The 21123-nt window shown below is 47.6% G+C and overlaps 2 protein-coding genes across 2 annotated transcripts in view; one reads left to right on the forward strand and one right to left on the reverse strand.

Annotated features, from left to right (window-relative positions):
- Positions 1-215: 215 nt before the first annotated feature.
- RXFP3 (relaxin family peptide receptor 3) lies at positions 216-12377 on the forward strand. Its single transcript, XM_060295497.1, is given in 7 exon segments — positions 216-285; positions 1492-1655; positions 8002-8283; positions 8723-9396; positions 9398-9965; positions 9967-10009; positions 10012-12377. Coding segments are annotated over 7 exon segments (1923 nt in total). The 3' UTR covers positions 10134-12377.
- Positions 12378-19182: 6805 nt separating this feature from the next.
- SLC45A2 (solute carrier family 45 member 2) overlaps positions 19183-21123 on the reverse strand; it is a 29321-nt gene continuing 27380 nt past the window's right edge. Inside the window, exon 6 of the mRNA XM_030843611.2 lies at positions 19183-19409. Within this exon, the coding sequence (XP_030699471.2) occupies positions 19183-19409 (227 nt within the window). The remainder of the gene's footprint in view (positions 19410-21123) is intronic.

The following is a 21123-nucleotide window of genomic DNA, read 5'->3' on the forward strand; positions in this document are numbered from 1 at the left end:
TCTTTGCAGATGAAAGTAATTAGAATGAGGTCATCCTGGATTAGAGTGGACCCTAATTCAATGACTAGTGCCCTTATAAGGAGATAAAATAGAGACACAAAGATAGACACGGAGAGGAGAATGCCATCTGAAGACTGAGACAGAGATGAGAGTGATGCAATTACAAGACAAGAAATTACCTTCAACCCCCTCAGAAGCTAGGAGAGAGGCATGGGATGGTCTCCTTCTCGGAGCCTCCAGAAAAAACCAACTCTGCCAACACCCTGACTTCTAGCCTCCAGAACTGTGAGATAATACATTTCTGTTGTTTTAAGCCACCTGGTTTGTGGTAATTTGTTACAGAAACCCTAGGAAAATAAAACAGCATCCAAATAAATGTGACATGTGATTGTTATCATCACTTCAATCATTAATCATACTGTGTCATTGATGTTTTTGTTGTTAATTGTCCAAACACCTAACACATTGCATTGCACATAGTAAGAACTCAATTTATAATTACGGTGGAACGAAAGATGTGATACTTGCAGATTAAGAAGAAGTAATGCAGAGTGAGCGGTGCCTGTACATACTCCAAAGGGATCTCGAGAGGATGGATCCTTTTCTGCTCTCTCTTATCTGAAAACACACTTTGCTTTGTAGAATCCCAGACTCTATAAAGTTCTGATTATATATCTTCTCTCTAATCTGACTCTGGGAGTAATTTCCTGTTCTCTGATCTAGATCCAGCTCAAGTTCTTCTGCCCAGCAGAAATCTTCCCAGAACAAACTACCCCAAACTCACATCCTAGACTTTATTTACCCGTTAATTATAGGTGACATTAATTGGATTATAGCTTTATATGTTTACTCAACTTTTCACATCAGTATATTATCTCTGTGATTATAAGTACTGAAACATCAGACAGTCTTTATACTTGTTTCAAAACACAGCAGAATGACTCTCTTACACATAATGAATGTTACCACATCTTTACCAGACATATTTCCTCATTGTTACATCTTGAAACCATACTTTTGGTATGAAGAAACCATCTTGAGGTCATACTTTTTATTTATATCTCCAGTGCTCATTTTCTAAGCCCCATCCCAAGGAAAATCCATCCCTACCTTGTATTCCACTTGCAAAGAAACCACAAGAATCCAGGAGGAATGCTTGAATACTCCACAAATCCGCCTGGTGGTTGTTTAGCCCCTTCTGCCAACAATGTGAACTTCAAATGAATCACCCGTGACCTTGGAAAATCAGGTCACAATGTACAGTCCTATAACTCTTTTCCAGGCTAATTTTCTCTCCTGGCACCAATCCACTGTAGGCATGAATTCAAATGTCTTCTTTCATTCCCACTTAAATCCAGGCGATGGTTTTTAACAGCTCTTCTCTAAACACTTGGAGAAGGAATTTCACAGAGGACTGCTTATCCTGCTACTAGCCTTGGCTACTCTTTTGAGGCTCATAATCTGAGTATCTCAGCCCAACTCCTTCCACAGGGAAGTCCAGCCCACCCAGACATCCACCCAGCCTGAAGTCCAGCCCTACAATTGCCTCAGCCCGAGAGGAGATGATGCCTCCTCTTCTACAGCCTATGGTTCAAAGTTTGTTTATTGACAAAGAGGACATCAGGGAAGAAAAGAAACATCATTCCCACTCCAAGGTGAGTTCTTCCCTCTTTGGGTCCAAAGTTATCACAGTGGTTGGCATCAGAGGGAACGGAAGAGTGTAGGGAGTAGCGGGGGAGATCTGGATCTTGCACTCGCAAATGGCATCAAACTTAGGCTTTTGCATCAACTCAGTCTTTACTTACATTAAAATACCAAATTTTTAAATAGTAAATATGTAAATTATAACAATATTATTTTGTAATTTGTTTTGGCATGTTTTCATTAGAGTACATATCATTATGTAAACTGTATCTATATTTATCTATATTAGGAGGTTTAGGAAAATATTGGAGGAGTCCCAGGCCTCTCTTGATCTGTGAAGGACCCCAGGTAATGGTATATCAATATTTTCTGTATTTAGTGAAAATATTTATCACATTCTTCAAGGTCTTAGTCCTAGTAAGCATATGCTCAACTTTTCTTTTTAATATTTTCTATTTGTCTCTATTATCCAGATTCAGCTTGGTGATGATAGTTCTAGTTTTCTCCAAGAGAACTAATTTTTAAAATAGATAATAAAATTAAAATGTTCATTATGATAACTTCCTCCAAAAAAAGTCATAGAAACTTCATTTTAAGAAACTGACTTTCCTGTACCACATGTTGGCTCAGGTCTTCTTTTCTATGCTCTCTCTCCTTGAATGATTTCATCTGTTCTTATAGCTTTAAAGATCAGTCCAGTCCTATTTTGCAAGCTCCACATACCCATGTTTTCAACTTCCTGTTTGACTTCTCCAACTGGAGGTCAAAAAGGCAATATGTCCATAAGAAATCTCTTGATCTTCTACCAAAGTCTTTTCATTTTCCAGTCTTTCCATCACACTAAATGTCTGTTAACCACCTAGGATTGGAAACTACTACATATTGGAAACTACTTTTCCTCTCACCTCTAACCCCTTCCAACCCATCATCATTACCACATCCTGGTGATTCTACTGTCCAAATAAAAATTCAAGTCAGGACTTCTCTCCACCTCCCCAGTCACCACCCTTAAGCTGGACTGAATGTTTATGTCCCATCAAAATTCATGGGTTGAAATCCTAACCCACAATGTAATGGTTTTAGAAGGTGGGACCTCTGAGAGGAGATTGGGTCATGAGGATAGAGCCTTCATGAATGGCATTAGTGCCCTTATAGAAGAGACCCCAGAAAATTCTCTTGCCCCTTCTGCAATGGAGGACCCAGCATAGAAGAATAGAAGATGACCTTCTATGAACTAGGCCTTCACCAGACACCAAATCTGCCAGTGCCTTAATCTTGGACTTCCCAGAATCTGGAACTGTAATAAATAAGTGTTTGTTGTTTCCTTTACCTGGTCTCCGGTGTTTTTGTTATAGCAGCCTGAATCGACTAAGGCAAGATGCCACCATCTCCCACCTAGACTGTTGCAGTAGTGTTTTTCCAGGCTCCCAGTTTGCACCCTTCATGCCTTATAACTGTTTCACCAATCAGTATGGTCTTTATAATGTGTGAATTGGATTGCATAATTCCCCTGCTGTTCTGATTTGGACTCTCCCCAAATCAGATCCAGAACCAAAAATTCTAGTGAAAGTAGTTTATTTGGAAGGAGGCCCCTGAAGACACTGAAAGTTAAGTGTGACAGGGAACGGGAGAAACCCAATAAGCATGTATCGTCAAACAAGTTGCCACTCTGCCAGCTAAAGCTTATCTCTAAATTCTAGGGAATAAGTTAAAACACATAATCAGAGTTACTCTGACAAAGGGACAAGGAAGCTGGGGTACCTATACACCAACCTCCATCAGTCATTTGTTGTAGGCTCCTCTGAGAGGTGAGAGTGGGAGATTAAGTCCACCTTAGGCAACACCTATAGGCAGCCCCACAAACAAGCAAAGCAGCTTCAGAGAAAGGCCACTGGGAAAGAGTCACAGGAGCTGGTATCTGAAGGTCAAGTTGGCAACTAGGGAAATGGTATGTAAGGAGGGGAGATGGGCAAGGCACCAACAGCATCTCTAAACCTACTTAGATCCCTCCAGTAGCTTGCTCTTGAGTTTCGAATGAAATCCAAACTCTCAATCATGGTCTCCTAGGCTCTGTGTGATCTGACACTTGCTCGTCCTGGTCTCATCGTGTGCCATTCCTTCCAGCATGGTCTCCCACCCAGGGTCAACTTTGGTTCTTTGCTCTTCACCTGCTGGAACAACCTACCTAAATCTGTTGGCCAACTAGTCTTTGGAGCTGGAGTAAGAGGACTTTCAACCACCTCCAGACATATTACCCTGCTGTCTTCCTTTTTAAAACAAATATTCTTCTTCTGGAACCCATGAAAACAAACTTGGGTCCACGTCTCTCTCTCACTGCCTCCGATATCGCCAGTGAGAGGCCTGCAGGAGAAGATGACACCTTTTGGCGTGGAGCTGCATATGTGGCTGGCTGATGACTCAAAAAAGTTGAAGGAAGAGATCTGGTGGGCATTGCAGGAGCTGTGACCCCAGATGCTGCCCAACGCCGAAGAATTGAGCCAGCAGATCACTGAAAATGTGGGCAAGATGCAGCAGTGCCTGTTGTCCTAAATGGAAATAGCTGCTGCTTCACTGCCACCTCTGCGTCTTTGAAATCCTTGATGATAACACTTATTCCTCCAAGATTTCTTCAGGGGGGTGGTATGGTTTTGGTTTACTATTTTGGTAGGTAGAAGCAGTTCTAGTAGCTTCTACTTGGTCTTTCCTACCTTAGTAACAAAGATAATTATTAATTCCAATGGAGACAAAAAGTTGTGAAAGAAAAGAATAACAATCATATACTATATATGGCTCAGTTGTTAACGTTTACATAGTCATTACAGTGAAAATGCTGGGGACGGATCTTTCAAAAGTACAATATAAATAAACTGGGGGTGGTGTCAGAATGTTGGGAGAAGTGGAAGGAGAGGATGTGTGAGAAAAAAGCTAAACTTTCACCTTCCATGGTAGGGAGTAAACTATTAATGCCTACAATGAAAAAATAAAATACCAATATAAGTATTTCAACCAGAGTTATGCAGTATATAGCAAAAGAATCGGTTAAAAGATTCGAATGTGCCTCTGTGCAAAAGAAATATGGATGGTCCAGCTGTAGGGGAGCTGCAATTTTTTATAATAAGCCCTATGGAACCACATATCTTACTCTTAACAAATGATTCCCATTTTATTGGTGTAAGGTCGGCACTGGGCATCAATATTTTTAAGTGGTTTTAATGTGCAGGTGGCTTTATAGATGGAGGTCTAGCTTAGGTAAAAATGAAAGGTTTTTAAAATAAATCAATTCCCTGGAGTTAGACTTGGATATTCTATAGGAGTAGATAGTTAGGGGAAACTTGTAAGTTACCTTTGAAGGAATTGCCTTAGTAGGAAGATTGCATCTGAATGCAGAGTCCAATCAATAAGTGTGTCCTGTGCCCATACATGTGAAAAGTCTGAGCCCAGCACTAAGGGCAAACAACAATGATGATGATACACGCTCTGCCCTGCCAGGCTGACACTCTTAAACAAGATGAGACATATTCAGAAAGAGCCACAGCACTTCTTGATAGGGAGGCATGTCTTAACAGGTGTGCTGATAGAGGGTTCTGTGATAATCAAGAGGGGAAACGATCAATACCTATTTCTCGGAGAATTCAGAAAGCTTCCCCCCAGACAGTAACCTTTGGCCAGTAATATTAAACAGTGTAAGTAACATCGAAATATGTTGAAGTGGGGGAAGAGAGAGATGACAATAGAGGAAGAACTTGCACAAGAACATTGTTAGCAAAGGTACTAACTTGGGAAAACAGACTGACAAGTGTGGATCCTCAGTAATAAAACTTGACACACAATTAGATTAATGGGGCAGGAGGAGGGGTAACAGCTGGGTTAAAACCAACTAAAAAAGCCCCTCTTTTAATTTTTCCATAAGGTTGATCCTTATGGATCAACATACAATTTGACAACATTGTCAATTTTCCAAATTTTACGTTAGGAATTTATATGGTAAGATTTTGGTAATATTTTAACAGTATACCTAAATGATATTTGACCATGACTGATAAGCCTCTCTCTTTGAATATTTTAGATGCTGGTTGAGAAAAACATGGCCCTTGCCTTTAAGAAAAATGGTCTAAAATATCTTAAGGTCATACTGAAAAAGAACTTATTTGAAAAGGGATTTTTTCCTTCCATGACGCAGACTTAATTAAGTGATGCTATAAATTCCTGCTCACACGTGTGCTTCATTTTCAGAGAACAGACTTGGAAATGAAGAGCCTTCTAGGCCCGGAAGCACTCTGGCAGCATTCTCTGGGAGTCACACTTGGGAAGAGCCTCTCCTAGGGGCTCAGTCTGAGTCCTGCTGCCAAGTACTCAAGGCCTGGCAGACCTCAGGAGCTCATGGTCCCCCCTGTCCTACAGTGAAGAAAATATCACTATTGGGCCTAAATGTGATTTTAAGGAAACCTGTTGAGACCCCCTTCTCTTCCTTTGCTTCCAATCCTCGTATGTGATCAACCACCAGTGGACATTAATATTTCTTTGGGACTTAAATTTTTTCACATGGAGAGACAGAAAAGGAATAAAAGTTAATCCAGATGTTCCCAAACTTGGGGGAAAATTAGTATCACCTGGAAGAATGTTTTTAAAATGTAGATTGTTGAGCCCCTTTCTGACTCCACTGAGAATCAGAATCTCTGTGGCCGCATGGGGCTGGGAGGAGAGCAGCGACTTATATTGAAATATAATCAAGCTCCCCAGCTGACTCAGGTATCACCTGCTCAGCACCTAGCCTCAGAATATTTGAAAACCACAAGTCCTCCCACGTACCTACTAGGAAACCAAGGCAAAAGGCTTTCGGGGCGTGCCCTAAGCTTCCTTGTTTTGCAACAGCACCTTGAAATATTTTTTAAACTTTTTTTAAATAAAGGAGAAATAAAAATCTGATGGAGAAAGAGCTAGTAAAAATTTGAGTGAAAAGTAAACTTGAAGATGAGGCTACTAAAGCAGGGATAAGAGATGTAAACAGAAGCGACCTGTGTATCGGTTCCGCGCAGAGCTGAGTTTCTCCAGATCAGAACTTCTCAAAGGAAGTGGTTTGGTTTGGTTTTGGTTTTGATTAAAGCCTTGGCGCCCTCTAGCGGGTAAACGGAGTAGACCAGAGACTACCGTGAAGCGTGTTCTCCGGAACTGTGTTCCCGCTTGGGAATCAAGCTTGTTTCCGTTTCCCTTCACATGTTTTGGGTACCGCGGTTTCTTTTTCACTATGCTTTTTCTATCACCTCTGCTTTCAAGGCGCAAACTCTTTATCTCTGTAAGTAAAGTCACGAGCTCTGCAAGAGTGAGGACAGTTACGCGTAAGATACTTTTGTTTCAGTTTAGTCCCGGACAGTGAGGAAAACATTTCAAATTTCTTAAGTTTATCCTAAGAAATGTACATTTTACACCAGAGCGGTTGATCTGACATTTAAATAAACTTCAATTTAAGAAGTAATTCAAATGGTTTATATTGGTTCCCGTTGCCCAAAGGAACTTAAAAGATTCCTTAGAATTTACTTCCACCGGTCTGGAAAAAAAAAAAAATCACTGGTTAAGAGTTCTGATTATAATAGTAGTGGAAATGGGGGGCTGGTGGCCAAAAAACAGCCTTATGAAATCCTCTATTCCAACTGCATCAAGGTAGAGTGTGGTTGTATATGAGTAAACAATCTGTTGAAGAGCTCTGGGCTGAGAGCTAAACATCTAATGTCTGTAAAGTCGGCACACCAATTACGTGCTCTGCTTCGCTTCAGTTCTCAGAATACACCAAAGCAGAGGGCAACACATGAACCCAGAGATTTGTTATGTGAAGACGCTTTGAAAATCCTGACAGTCACAGACACCAATTAAAGTGGTCAGCTAATTAATAAGGGGAAGTGGAGCTGGCGTTTGTGTATTCAGGAAGAGCCCTCATCTGATTTAAGGTCTGGGCAGGAAAAAAGAGGCCACTATCATTGCTTTTAAAAAGAAAAATGGGGGCTTCGCTGGTGGCGCAGTGGTTGAGAGTCCGCCTGCAGATGCAGGGAACATGGGTTCTTGCCCCGGTCCGGGAAGATCCCACATGCTGCGGAGCGGCTGGGCCCGTGAGCCATGGCCGCTGAGCCTGCGCGTCCGGAGCCTGTGCTCCGCAACGGGAGAGGCCACAACAGTGAGAGGCCCGCATACTGCAAAAAAAGAAAAGAAAAGAAAAATTGGCAGAAGATTTTGCATTTGGGAGTGAGAAAGAAAAAATTCTAATAGTTATGTTTGAGAATAAGAAAGGAAAAGCGATCGCAAATCAAAGCCGACTTTCTCCAGCAACATAGGAAAATAAAGGGTTACGACCATTTCCTTTTGAAGCTGAAGAGGAAAAGGGAAATTGGCCGCTGGGCTCTTCCTGCCGCGCACCTCTCCCCGCTCCCCCGCGGCGGGCGCGGCGAAGTTCAGCACCTCGGAAAGCGCCCCCTCTCACGGCGCGGGGGTTACGCAGGCTCCTTGGGAGCCCGCGGCCTCGGTTTGGCGGGTGGGGATGCAACTCGCGGGAACGCTGCTGGCAATTCCCTGGGAGCTGACAACAGCGGAGAGACGGAGACGCGAAGCTGCGAGGGCAGCATCGAAAGCCCTGCAGAGAGTCAGAGCGAGGTAGACAGAACTCTGTTCAGAAGCCTCGTCCACGCAACTGCCGAGGAAACCGACAAAGGTATTTGAAAGAGGAGAGGGCCCCCAATAGCGGCCTTGAGCGGCAGGGCGGGTATGCGCTAGTGACCAAGTGACAGCGGGAAACGCAGGGGGCAAAGTCTGACTCTTACAGTAGGGACCCGGAGACTGCCACCTTGTCCGGAGAACCTCTAGACTCCGACCGCTCGCCTTAGATACTGTGCTCCTAGGCTCTCGAATTCCCCTTCAGAACAGACGCTCCGCGCAACTCCCGCGCCCAAGGCCAAGCTCCGCTCGCCGGGGACGCGCCTGGCGCCCTGGTCCTAGGCGCTCTCTTCCGCGGCTGCTTTGAAAACCCCCAGGCACGCCGGAACCCCGGGAGAGCTGGACTCCCTTAAGGCTTATCTCCCGAAACCTGACCTAGAGGCACCTGCGCAGGCAAGTGGCCGCTGCAGCCGCGAAAGCCACCATGAATAAAGTGGCTGGCGGGGACGAGCTCGCAGAACTCTTCAGTCTGATGCCGGACCTTCTGCAGGCGACCAACACTAGCGGCAACGCGTCCCTGCAGCTCCAGGACTTGTCGTGGGAGCTGGGGCTAGATTTGCCAGCCGGCGCGGCGCCAGGGCATCCCCCGGGCGGCGGCGGGGCAGAGAGCGCGGACACCCAGGCGCGGGTGAGGATCCTCATCAGCGTGGTGCACTGGGCGGTTTGCGCGTTGGGGCTGACGGGCAACCTCCTGGCGCTCTACCTGATGAAGAGTAAGCAGGGCTGGCGCAAGTCCTCCATCAACCTCTTCGTCACCAAGCTGGTGCTGACGGACATGCAGTTCGTGCTCACCCTGCCCTTCTGAGCTGTGGAAAACTCCCTCGACTTCAGATGGCCTTTTGGCAAGGCCACGTGGAAGATCGTATCCACAGTGACGTCCATGAACATGTACGCCAGCGTCTTCTTTCTCACCTCCACGAGCGTGGCGCGCTGCCACTCGGTGGCCTTGGCTCTTAAGAGCCACCGAACCCGAGGGCACGGCGGGGGTGACTGCTGCGGCCGGAGCCTGGGGGACAGCTGCCGCTTCTCGGCCAAAGCACTGCGCGTGTTGATCTGCGCTGGCCTCGCTGCCCAAAGCCATCTTCTCCACCACGATCAAGGTGATGGGCGAGGAGTTGTGCCTGGTGCACTTCCCGGACAAGTTGCTAGGCCGCGACAGGCAGTCCTAGCTGGGCCTCTACCACTTGCAGAAGGTGCTGCTGGGCTTCTTGCCGCCGCTGGGCATCATCAGCCTGTGCTATCAGCTGCTGGTGCGCTTCATCTCCGACCACCGCGTGGCAGGGACCGAAGTAGGAGCCTCAGCAGCCGGGGGAGGCCTGGCCAGAGCCAGCGCCCGGAGACGCTCCAAGGCCACCAAATCAGTGACCGTCGTGGTCCTATCCTTCTTCCTGTGCTGGTTGCCTAATCAGGCACTCACCACCTGGAACATCCTCATCAAGTTCAACGCGGTGCCCTTCAGCCGAGAGTACTTCCTGTGCCAGGTATACGCGCTCCCGGTGAGCGTGTGCGGGGCGCACTCCAGCAGCTGCCTCAAGCCCATCCTCTACTGCCTCGTGCGCCGCGAGTTCCGCAATGCGCTCGAGAATCTACTGCGTCGCCTCGCGTCGCCTTCTCTCACTAGCAATGCGTCCTTTCTCCGCCGCCACCAAGCCGGAGCCCGAGGACCAGACCGGCAGGCCCTGGCGCCTCTCCACCAGGCCGCGGAGCCCGACATGCTCTACTCTCCGCCCGGCGTGGTGGTCTACAGCGAGGGGCGCTACGACCTGCTGCCCAGCAGCTCCGCCTACTGACGCAGGCTGAGGCCCGGGGTACGCAGGAACTGCCAAGTGGCCTTCCCTCGGCGGAAAAGAGTAGAGCGGATTAGAGGATGCTGGGGGCCCCCGGATCAAGAGGTAGGAGGGACGAGGAGAGAGAGAAACACAAAAGAGCAGCCTACGAAGTGGCCAGGGGACCTTCTCCGGCGAGGGGAGGCTGCGAACCCAGGTGGAGAGAGGAAGGTGGCAAAGTGGCCGAGACCAGCCTCAATGGACCAAGCCACCAGCCTCCGTCCCCCTTGTCTCCACACACACCCCTTCCTCTCCTTATGCTGTCAGCGCTGGGCTGTGTGGGACGCCCAGAAGCCGAGAAAGGCATCAGGAATGTAAAGCAGTTCGGGGACAAGGAAGAGGGCCTCAGCCAAGTGGTGCTCAGACAACTGAGCGCACTTATTTCAGCGACTACCCACCCCCGCCCCAGCTCTTGAAGGGGTCCTCAAGGTGCACCCAGTCGGGTAAGCCACTCACAAAACCTTTGCACCTTGGCTCCGGGGCTGCCCAGGCGCGAAGGCCTGATTTGCTGCTTGGCTGGGCGGAGAGCCTAGAGTATGGGACCAAGAAACTTCTTCGGAGTTAGAAGGAAGGAGTGACTATCTTGGTCCGCCCTCAGGGGAAATGCACCGCGAGAGAGCCACCTCCCGTGGCGCGTATGGTTTGTCACTTGGGATGGGGAGAGCGGACACACGCGGAGCCCGACTGAGACCCTGCATGGCCTCTGCGCTCATAGGTCGCCGAGACCAAAACCCTCCGGCGTGCGTGTGAGAGCCCCTTCGCGGGGGAGTGGAGTCTCTGCGGGAGGGAGCGGACGCAGTGCAGTTCGAGGGGCTGAATAGAGAGACCTCTTCAGGCTACGACCCCTAAAGGAGAAAGGGGGCTCTCTGGGTCCCCCAGCAGCGACTGCGCCGCGCGCTGGAAGCTGGGCGTCTGGGTTCCCCTGAGAGCCGTGTGGGTACCTGGAGACACTCCTTGCGTTCGGGTCTGCGCGCTGCAAGTGAGCTGTGCCCAGGAGCAACTTGAACAGGTCTGAGTAGACAGGCTACTGGGACTGGGGACTCCCCTGCAGCCTCTCCCCCTTCACTCTTTGGCAATCGGAATGCCGGTTTGATTGAGGCTCTGGGCCAGCAAGTAGGGGGATCGTTCGGCCGCGTTTTTCGTTGGCTTAGATGGAAGATTAAGAGATGCTGTAGAAAGGTGGTTCCTGAAACCCAAATTCCTGGAAGCTGGCGTCTGATCTTTCAAGGGGGGGTTGTGGGGTGGGAAGGGGAATGGGAGACTCCGGTAAAATCTGTCCTAAAGGGAAAAGAGTACCAAGAGTCTGTTTTGAGGGGATCGCCAGGATTTCAGGTGTGGGGTTTCTTATTGTTCATAACATTGAGGAGAGAAGGCAGGGAGTCAGAATTCCCGCAGGACTCTACCTTAACCAAGTTCCATTCATTCTAAGGAGTGGTCAGCACGTTGACATGCGTGATGAATTCTTCCTTAAGCCCCAGTGTATGGGACCATCTGAAGGGTGACACGTTTCTCATAACAATTCCGTTCCGGTCACGGCACAGTAGTCCTTTCCTGAGGCTGCTCAGAGTGGGGATCGAACAATCTACCCATCCAGCTGCCAGTTTTGACCGAGGTGCTACGGTTGTTCTCTTTGGCGACCTAGTTTGGGATCAAAACACAGGTAATGTAGGCACCTACTGGTGTGCTTATTTAATACCATAAATAATCATTATACAAACATGTCTGCTTAAATAGCCTCTCGAACTGTCAATCCTTTTGTGATTTTGTTGGCAATTCCCAGTAGCGTCTGAGATTTAAGGCTCCAAACGTGAACTGCACGGCCCCAGCGTCCCCGGCCCTGCTTCCTGTTAACACACACAGTGCAAACCCTCAGGCCTTGCCACAAAAACAAAAGCTGCCTCGCATCCTCAATCCTGAGTAGCCTTGAGAAGTTACCTTTTTCAGAAAACAGAAAAATGCTTTTCTTTAAAAGTAGTCACATCAGTCTCTCTTTGCCCTTTAGAAAGAAAACTTACTGATATTGATATTGAGGACCCATGGGCTAATAAAAATTGAACTGTAAGCCCTCCATGTCTCCAAAATACAAAATAAATGAACAAGTAAACACCCACAAAGAACAAATAGTAGCATGGTAGTGTATCTACGTGTAACGCTGGTATTAGACATTTACAGAGAGATTCTCTTTATTAAAGCAACTTGCCTTTTCAATTTTGACGATAGAATAATGTGTGGGTAGCCCAGGATTTGGGGGGAAATATGTTGAAGTGTATGCTTCTGGGCACTAGAAAAACAGAAGGGGCTGTGGGCAAGGACTTCGTGAAAAAACTCTATGAAACGAGTCACCTCGTCCCCACCCAAACCCGAGGACTCCTGAGAACACGGCTAGAGGGAGCAAAGACCAAGATTTCTGTCTGTCACAAGGACAAAAGCATCAACAAGGAAATGGTCAAATCCAGTGGACATCAGCAATTTATTTTATGAATGCGTGTTGTGTGCCTAGCTCTATCCTGAGTGCTGGGATCACAAACACGTTCCTGACCTTTAGAAGGGGACAGCGCCATGTACACAAGGCAAATGAGTCATGGGACAGTGAGTTGAATGTCATAGTAAGGGCTAAAAGGAAGTGCTGTCTATAGGAACACAGGGCTGGAAAGCTGGATTCTCCTGGGGGAAAGCAGTATTTGACATGGACCTAGGAAGATAGGTACACTTTAGATGGGCAGATCTGGCAGGTGAGACGGGGGAGTGGGCACAGAGAGAGGGTGTCTGAAGCTGAGGAAATGCAGTGATGGAAGGCTTTGAGGTTGGAATGCCAGGTGCATGGTGGGGGAGGGAAGCAAAGCCGTGTGGCTTCCCTTTCTCCTGCAGGATTTCCTAGGATTTCTGTGAAGAATGTAGATATCCCTATACTTGCTTTATTTGTCTGGGAATGAGACATTTTTGTCTCAGAGAGGATATGTCATTGGTACACTAAGAACAAGTACTTAGGTTCCCAAAGGTGGTTAAAGGATTTTGAAACTGGGTTCTATTCACTCATTCAAACTTCAATGAAGTTAAGGGAGTAAAGTATTTGAATATTTGAGTGTGACTCTGTGTGTGTGTGTGTGTGTGTGTGTGAGTGAGAGAGAGAGAGAGAGAGAGAGAGAGGCTGTGTGCTCTAGCTCCCTTCTTCATCCCATAACCCATCCAGTGTTCCATCTGCAAAGAGCTTCCCCTGTAATAAAGACCAGGCCCTGATGCCCTGTTGTTGGTCAGAGATGACTACTCTTGACTTCTTGGGGGGTCCAGGTAAGAGGACCCTCGGCTGTAGCTCACCCTCCCAGCTCACCCAGTCATTCATTTCAAAATCTTTAATCACCTGAGCAGTCCTTGGAGAAATGATCAGGAAATAAACACTGAACTCAGCACACAATTCCATTTCCACAGCTTGCAGAGGTCAAGAAGAGGTAGGTGAAGCAGGAGAGGCGGCTGGGTGCTGTTTCTTTCGTAATGCTGGGTGCTGTGTCACGTGGGGTCCTGGAAGCCCTGGCTTCACCCACACTGTGGGGTTGGGGGCAGGTGTTCTCCCCGGTCACTCCTCTAAGTCAGTCATGACCCTGCTCTGCTCAGATGGATAACGTGAGGCGGAGAGGGAGGAAGGAAGACTGGGGAAGATGGAATATTTTTGCATGTGAATGTGGTAACTTCATTTGGGAGTGAATACACTAGTAGAAGGCAGGGGGACCCGGTTGGGGGGCAGAAAATAAGTGCCGCTGTGGAGAGGAGGAAAGCAGGGCTCAGAGGTTGTTAAGTGAAGCAATAGCACACTCAGCTCTGAGGAGAAAGCTCAGCCCGGTCTGGAAAAAGTTAATCTGGAGAAAATGGGATAAACTGTGGGAGCCCAGAGAGCCTGTTGCTGGATAAGCAAGATGTGTGTCTTGCAGGAGGCAGGAAGGGGTGACCGCTGCGGTGTAAGTCGCTGCCTTCCTTCCCCTCACCTCCCCCCCACACACAAACCAGAAGTGCCCAGATCCACAGGGGTGCCCCCGACGTGCCGCCCCACACACGCTAGCACTGCCCTAGCCACGACCCAAGAGCAGCAGAGATCAGGTTCGTAAAACAAAACGGAGGCAACCAAGAGAACTGCAGCAGCCTGGAAGCCCACAAGTGGTGAGAGGAGAGTGAGTGTGAGAGAATACAGCCCTAGCCTGAGACCACTGGAGCAACTGGGAAGGAGAGGGAGGCTGCCACGCGGTGACAGTGGATCTGGCCCTGCCCTTCGGCTGGTACTCTCTGGTACTCCCCTCAGACCCGGGCAGCCAGGACCCCTGCCCTGGCTCTAATTATTAGGGGGCACTGCTCTGTCCTCCCCTCCCACCTGGACCCCTTCCCACATGGCAAGGAATCCAGAGCCGCCTGGAGCCTGAACTCCACACCCACACCTTCTAGATTATGCTCCGGTGCCCAAGACGTCAGAATTCCCCATCTGAGTGGCCCTGAGTCTACAAGGGCTCCGGCGGTCCTGTCCTTCGGAAGGTGAACAACACCGCTGAGCCTCTGCACACTTAGGTGCGAGGGGAGGCTGAGGGCGGCTGTTTGAAGGTGTGGTCGAGGCTGGAGGGGTTGGGAAGGCTGTGGGTATGCAGGTGCCCAGGTGCACACAAGGGCCCTCACAGTGCTGGGTGGCACTAAGGGTGGGGGGAGGAGGGAGGGGCCTTCATCAGCGTTCTCACCCCGGGCCCCGGAAAGCAGAAGTTGGGAGTGGGCCTGCACCCCTTTTGCCCCCGGCAGTTTTGCGAAAGAGAACCCAAAGAACCCCCAGAGCACGGTTCCTCTTCTCGGAACCCCTACCCCCAAATGAGCTGACCCTGCAGGGGCCTGGCCACTCTACCACACCATCCATCCTGCTACACAAGAGAAAAACCAGAGAACAGCCCAAATCCCCACGTTCCTGCTCTCAGAGCAGCTCGTTTCCTTTCTCCAAATTCCCTTCGAACATGGGAGGTTTTGATAAGCTAGAAATTCACCTGAGGCAACGACTACACTATCAGACTCTAAGATGAGGCAGGAGGAAGAACCACAAACATTTTTTTAACTTGTAAACACTTGGGGGCAAATCATTCCGCACCACTCAGGCACATCCGGTGTTATTCAGACAAACACTTATGAAAGGCTGGGGATGGAAGGATCGAGGTCTGGGAGAGCAGGACGGTGAGCCTTCAAAAATAGTGACAATGGCTGTCATTTTTCTAGTGCAGACCAACTGTCAGCCCAAGCGCTGCTCTTACCGGAAACAGCAGAGCCGGAGTGCCTGGGGTCGAGGCCCAGCTCTGCCACTTAGGAGTTGTATAGCTTCAGACGAGTTCTGTAATGCCTCTCTGTCTCAGTTTCCTCATCTGTAAAATGGAGATCAGTAACAGCAGCCTCTCTCAAGATTGCTGTGTTAACACAGGTTAAACGCTGAGAATGGTGGTAAGCACTCCGTAAGTGTTAACGTTATTACAAATGGTCACAACTCTCTGGGGTAGGAATTATTACCCCAAATGTGCAGATGAACGAGTGTGGCTTGGGTGGGTCTGTAGTTTGCTGGGGAGCAGCAAAGCCAGGATCCCAAACCAGCCCGGCTCTAAAACTCATGGTCTCTCTATTAAACCATGCTGACCTCTGGCTGAGAAAACGGCTTCACTTGGAGAAGAGAAATGGAAGGCAGTTCTTTGAAAGGCTTCCATAGAGACTCCAGCGGCTGGAACAAAAGTGCAGACTGGAGAGAAAGATTTTTACTGTGTCAATAAGATGAGCTCTTTCAAAAGTAGCAAATCCTCCAGCATGAGATGTTCAAGCAGACTTGTCAGGGATATTATAAATTAGCACGAATTATGAACGAGTTAAATATGAATTAAAGATGACTGAATTAATATCTTTAAATAAATCATTGGCAATATTTTGAGTTACAGTGAATTTGACGAAAAATATTATTCCCCCCCGCCAACTATACATGGACAGCAGGTTTTAAAAAAAAATCACATCACAGCATAAATCCCAGCATCACAGGGACGTGCTAGTCTGCTTCTCAGGTTTCGTCAAGGCCTGAAATGCCCTGTGGAAAACAGACCCTGCCTCTCCATTCCGCTGCACTGAGACGGAGGGAGAAAGGCCCGGGGAGGTGCCGTCACCCACACTTGCCCTTTGCCCCCAGTGAATGGAGGCATAGCCCAGTCTCTCCTAAGACAAATGATGCCTGAAATAGGGAAACGGATGTGCAGAGGGCTGGCTGAGAGTGAGGAGTGGGCAGATCACCGCAGCTGAAGTCGTAACACGCGGCATCCCATGGGCAGATACAAACAGTGCAGAGCTAAAGAAAAGATCGATCTCCTGCCGTGTGCTCCACTGTGTCTGGGATTAGGAACGATGTCTCTTTATTGACCTAATCCATATATCTAACAAAGAGAGCCACAAAACAACAGCCAATCAGTGACACCGCAGAGGCTGTGATCACCACGACGACGACGCTCCCGGCCATGTTGACCAGAAGGCCCAGGCCGCCTCCAACCAGGATCTGAGCCAGCTGCACCATGCAGGTGAGGGCGGCGCAGTCCACGCCCTGCCCTCTCACGCTGCCGTCCGGGCCCCCGCACCGGGCCTGCTGCCTCTGCAAGGGAAGCACAGGAACAGCGTTTGATCTGCACCAACTGTCCTTCAGGGCAGAAGGCAGCAAGCAAACTTCTTCTCTAAAAATCCAGGTAATAAATACTTGCAGCTTGTGGGTCGTTGATCTCAGCTGCAACTACACCACTCTGCTGCTGCAGTGCAAAAGCAGCCGCAGAACGTAAACCAGGTGGCCTTCCAACAGAATTCTATGACACGGGTATTTGACTTTCATGTAAGTTTCCCCTGTCACAAATATTATCCTTCCAGTTATGTTTTAAAACTCATTTTAAAATTGTCAGAGAATTCCTAGAATTCCTGTCGTGTCTGTACACGACAGACTGTACAGAAAAGCAGGTGTCAGACCACGTTCGGCCCAGAAGACAGTTTATCAACTCCTGATTCAAGCTCCACCCCCCGGCCTGCACCTTTCTTCCCCACCTGCCACGAAGTCTTAAATTCCACCGTTCACACCTATGGGAGTTAAATGGTTAAGAACGCAAAATTATCTCTTCAATAAATCAACAAGTCAATAAATACAATGCGGTAGAAGCTCAATAAGTCTCCCATTCCTCCTCTTCCCTAGTGGTTACGGTTCAAACATTTTCAGAAGGATGTTGAATCACAGGTATGTGTAGGGGGAGCAACATAAAAAGCAATTCCACCTTTCAAAATACGGTTGCTTTTTGCTTAGTAGATTCATATTTGATTAGTTTGATATTTGGTCGGAATTGGTTGATAACATTGCCATTTATTGGGTATCATATATGTGCTAGGCCTTGTGCAAGGCTCTTTCACATACCTTCCTTCATTTCACTCTTACCACCTCCCTCGATGCACATATCATAATCATTAGCCCCGTGATAACAATAATACTACTACCTACCATTTTCTGAGTCTTTGCCAGGTGCCAGGTAGGCATTATGCTAAGCGGATTACCTACACTATCTGGTTTCATTTAATTTTCCGACAACTCTCTAAGGTGGGTGTATCATTCCCACTTCATTGATTAGAAAACTAAGGCTCTGAGAGTTTGAATGATAATTCCTTAAATGAGAAAAAATCATTGTGCAGGAAAACGCACATTATCCTTTGAATAAGAAAGGGAAAATAAGAAAACGGATCCATAATCGCTGGATTTTCATTAAAAGATACTGGAAAAATAGACAAAGACCTGATGGGAGTGGTTACATGTAGGAGCCCAGGGTGGGGAGGCGAGGGAGGGGATGCACACGTACATGTATATCACTGTGGCTGTTGAACAACGTGATTGTATTATCCCATCTAAACATGAACTCATTTTGAGTGATATTTAATAAATAAATGAGTAAGATCCCCAGTGTCACATAGCTGTCAGAGGGGGGCGGGGCAGGATTTGAATCCAGGGTTCTCTGAGTCCAAAGCCTCTGTGTTTTGGGCCTAGTACCATCCAACTCCCTCGTGGAGGGATAGTTCTTTATGATAGCTGTCTCTTTAGCAGCAAAGCACCTGCCATGCATTGAAACATTAGTGACCATGTCTGCCAGGGAAGAGGACAGCTACAACTCTTGTTTAAAAGGTTTTAACACCCGGTGCAACTCTCTCCTGCTGTGTTTACCAGATCAAATGATGAAAAAGAAGGCCAGCGTTGCGGTCACATGGACGCGTGTTCAGCGTTTTTGCAGTTTCCTACTGTGATGGATTAAGCTACTAGCCATCTCTTTAACTTTTACAGTTAAAGAAATGTAAGCCTATTTTCAGGGGGAAAAGTTGCATATCTGGATAAGAAAACGTGGTAATCTTAGAGCAGAAATACCAAACCTAGTGCTTTTTTAGGGCAGCATAGGGTCTTGCCCTCTGGCTTGAGCTCCTAGATGGAGATGGGGAGGGCCTCCCTTGAGGCAGCTGGTGAGATGACCACCTGCGACCAGCTTTCCTCCCTGCACACAGGGCATGACTTACCAAAACCCGGACTTCCAAGGAAAACGTCGCTCAACCAGTAACTCCCGGAAATTGCACCAGGCACCTCTGCAGTGGTTGAGGGCCTGGGCCCTCGTTGTGGCATCCAGAAACACTGCAGGTATGCTGGACATGTCATGAGCCCAGAGTTCCCCTTGCTTTGTCTCTGTGTGACTGTGGGCTGGTTTCTCAGCATTACCAACCTCACCTTCCCTAATCTGACTAATGGGAGTAATGGTACCTGCCCGACTGCTCCCAGGTGCACAGGGCTTCAGAGTAAGGAGGGGGTGGGCTGGAAAAGTGGTCAGGCCTTGGCTAGACCATCGTTACATCTGGCTGGACATCTTAGTGCTGCTGTTTCAAGAAGCCCTGTTCTCCAGCTCTGCTCTACATTTTCCTAGCAAGCTCCCCCAGCCTCCAGGTGAGTCCGGACGTCACTCGGTGCAGAGGTTCAACAACACACCTGCTCTTCCTGCTGCTCACGGTGGTATGCGGTGAGGAGGTTAAAAGGCACGGTGTACAGGGTGCTGGACATCACGCCAAACAAGGTGCACATGACCAGGCTGGAGTAGACATTCGGGAAGAGCCCGATGACGCCCGTCCCCAGGCCAAACAGCAAATACCCCATGAAGTAAAGACCCTTTAATCCGATGTAGGGAACCAAAGCTTTCTGAAAGTCTGTGTGTGGGGAGAAGAGAGGGAGAAATTACAGCTGGCAGTGCCTCACATCATCTCATAATTTCAGACAACCTTTCCTTTTGAAGATTCACTTTTTTTAGCCTTCCTTTAACACTGAGTCAGGAACAGAAGAACCTCCTTATCTGTGCTTGAAAACAGCTGGCTTTTGGAATAAGTTTTGAATCCTTTGTGTAAAGAAAAGCTGGAGATTGCCTTGCTGGGTTGATTTTCTTTTCTGCAGGGAAGGACCAGGCACTGTGTACTGGGGAGCTGAATAGCAACGGGATGCAAAAGAGGCAATTGAAAAGCCCGCCTTGGTTATGGGACCCTGGGGCAGCAAGCCATGGAAGAAAAGCGGGTATCTTTCCGATTCACAGAGATCTAGCCTAACAAGACCAAAATGACAATCCAGGTCTCTATTAGCCCCACAGCCCAAAGTCAGGTTGGAGGAAATTAACACAACCAGATTGCACAGAATGATCCAACTCATTCAGTTTCTTTGCCCCACCTAAATGTCATCTGCACAACCTGAGAAGGAAGTAAAGAACATACATCACCTGTAGATGCTCTCCCTGCCTTGCCAGCCCTTCCCAGGCTGGTCAGGGGGTCCTCCCCCTCGCTGGTGCCTTCACCCTCTATGGGCAAGTTCCACAACTTCTCAAAACCTCAGCTTCCTCATCAGAAAATGGAACTAACAAAACCCTTCTTGGTGGTTGTTATCAGGATCAAATGAAGTAAAATGTCTAGGAAATCACCCAGCCCCGTGCCAAGCACACAGAAGACACCCAGTTAGTGGTGGCTATCATTACTTCAATAAATACAGAGCTTGCTGAATATGGTTGACTCTTAACTGGGGTCCCCTCCCAGCAGGTAAACTTGGCTTGCTCATAAAGAACTCATGGTAGAGCTCATTTTTTAGAATTGGAAATACAGCTTTAAAACATTTTACTATGTTTTCCACCACAGTAGGGAAAAATCCCTAAAAAAAACCTTTATCTTCCTCTTTTAATTGGTTATTTTTTTTTACTTTTTATTTTATATTGGAGTATAGCTGATTAACAATGTTGTGATAGTTTCAGGTGTACAGCATAGTGATTCAGTTATACATATACATGTATCCATTCTTTTTCAAATTATTTTCCCATTTAGGTTGTTACATAATACATGTCAATCCCAAACTCCCTAACTATCTCTCCCCCCTCCCCCTTCCCCCCCTGGCAACCATAAGTTCTTTCTCTAAGTCTGTGAGTCTGTTTCCCTTTTGTAAATAAGTTCATTTGTATCATTTTTTTTAGATTCCACATATAAGTGATATCATACGATATTTCTCTGTCTGACTTACTTCACTCAGTATGACAATCTCTAGGTACACCCATGTTGCTGCAAATGGCTTTTAATCCGTACTTTCCTTGTCTTTCCTCTGCCCCATTCTACTGGAACACATGGACCCAGGGGATACACGAATGATAGATACTAGAAATGTGCCTATTCAAGAGTGAAATTTTCCATATCTGTTCAAATAATTATTGGATTTACATTGCATAGACAAGAAACCTAATATTTATTACATTTGTATCAATTATGGAATTCTGAAAATGTTAAATGGGCAACAGTGCTTCCTCTGTTAAATTCATGCCATGCTTGGAGGGCTGTTGCCAAGGTTGAGAATAAAAGCAGTAGAAATTTAGGTCAGTTTCTGTTTGCTTAATGATTA

The sequence above is a fragment of the Globicephala melas genome, chromosome 3 (assembly GCF_963455315.2).
Source record: "Globicephala melas chromosome 3, mGloMel1.2, whole genome shotgun sequence".
In the NCBI taxonomy this organism is placed as follows: domain Eukaryota; kingdom Metazoa; phylum Chordata; class Mammalia; order Artiodactyla; family Delphinidae; genus Globicephala; species Globicephala melas.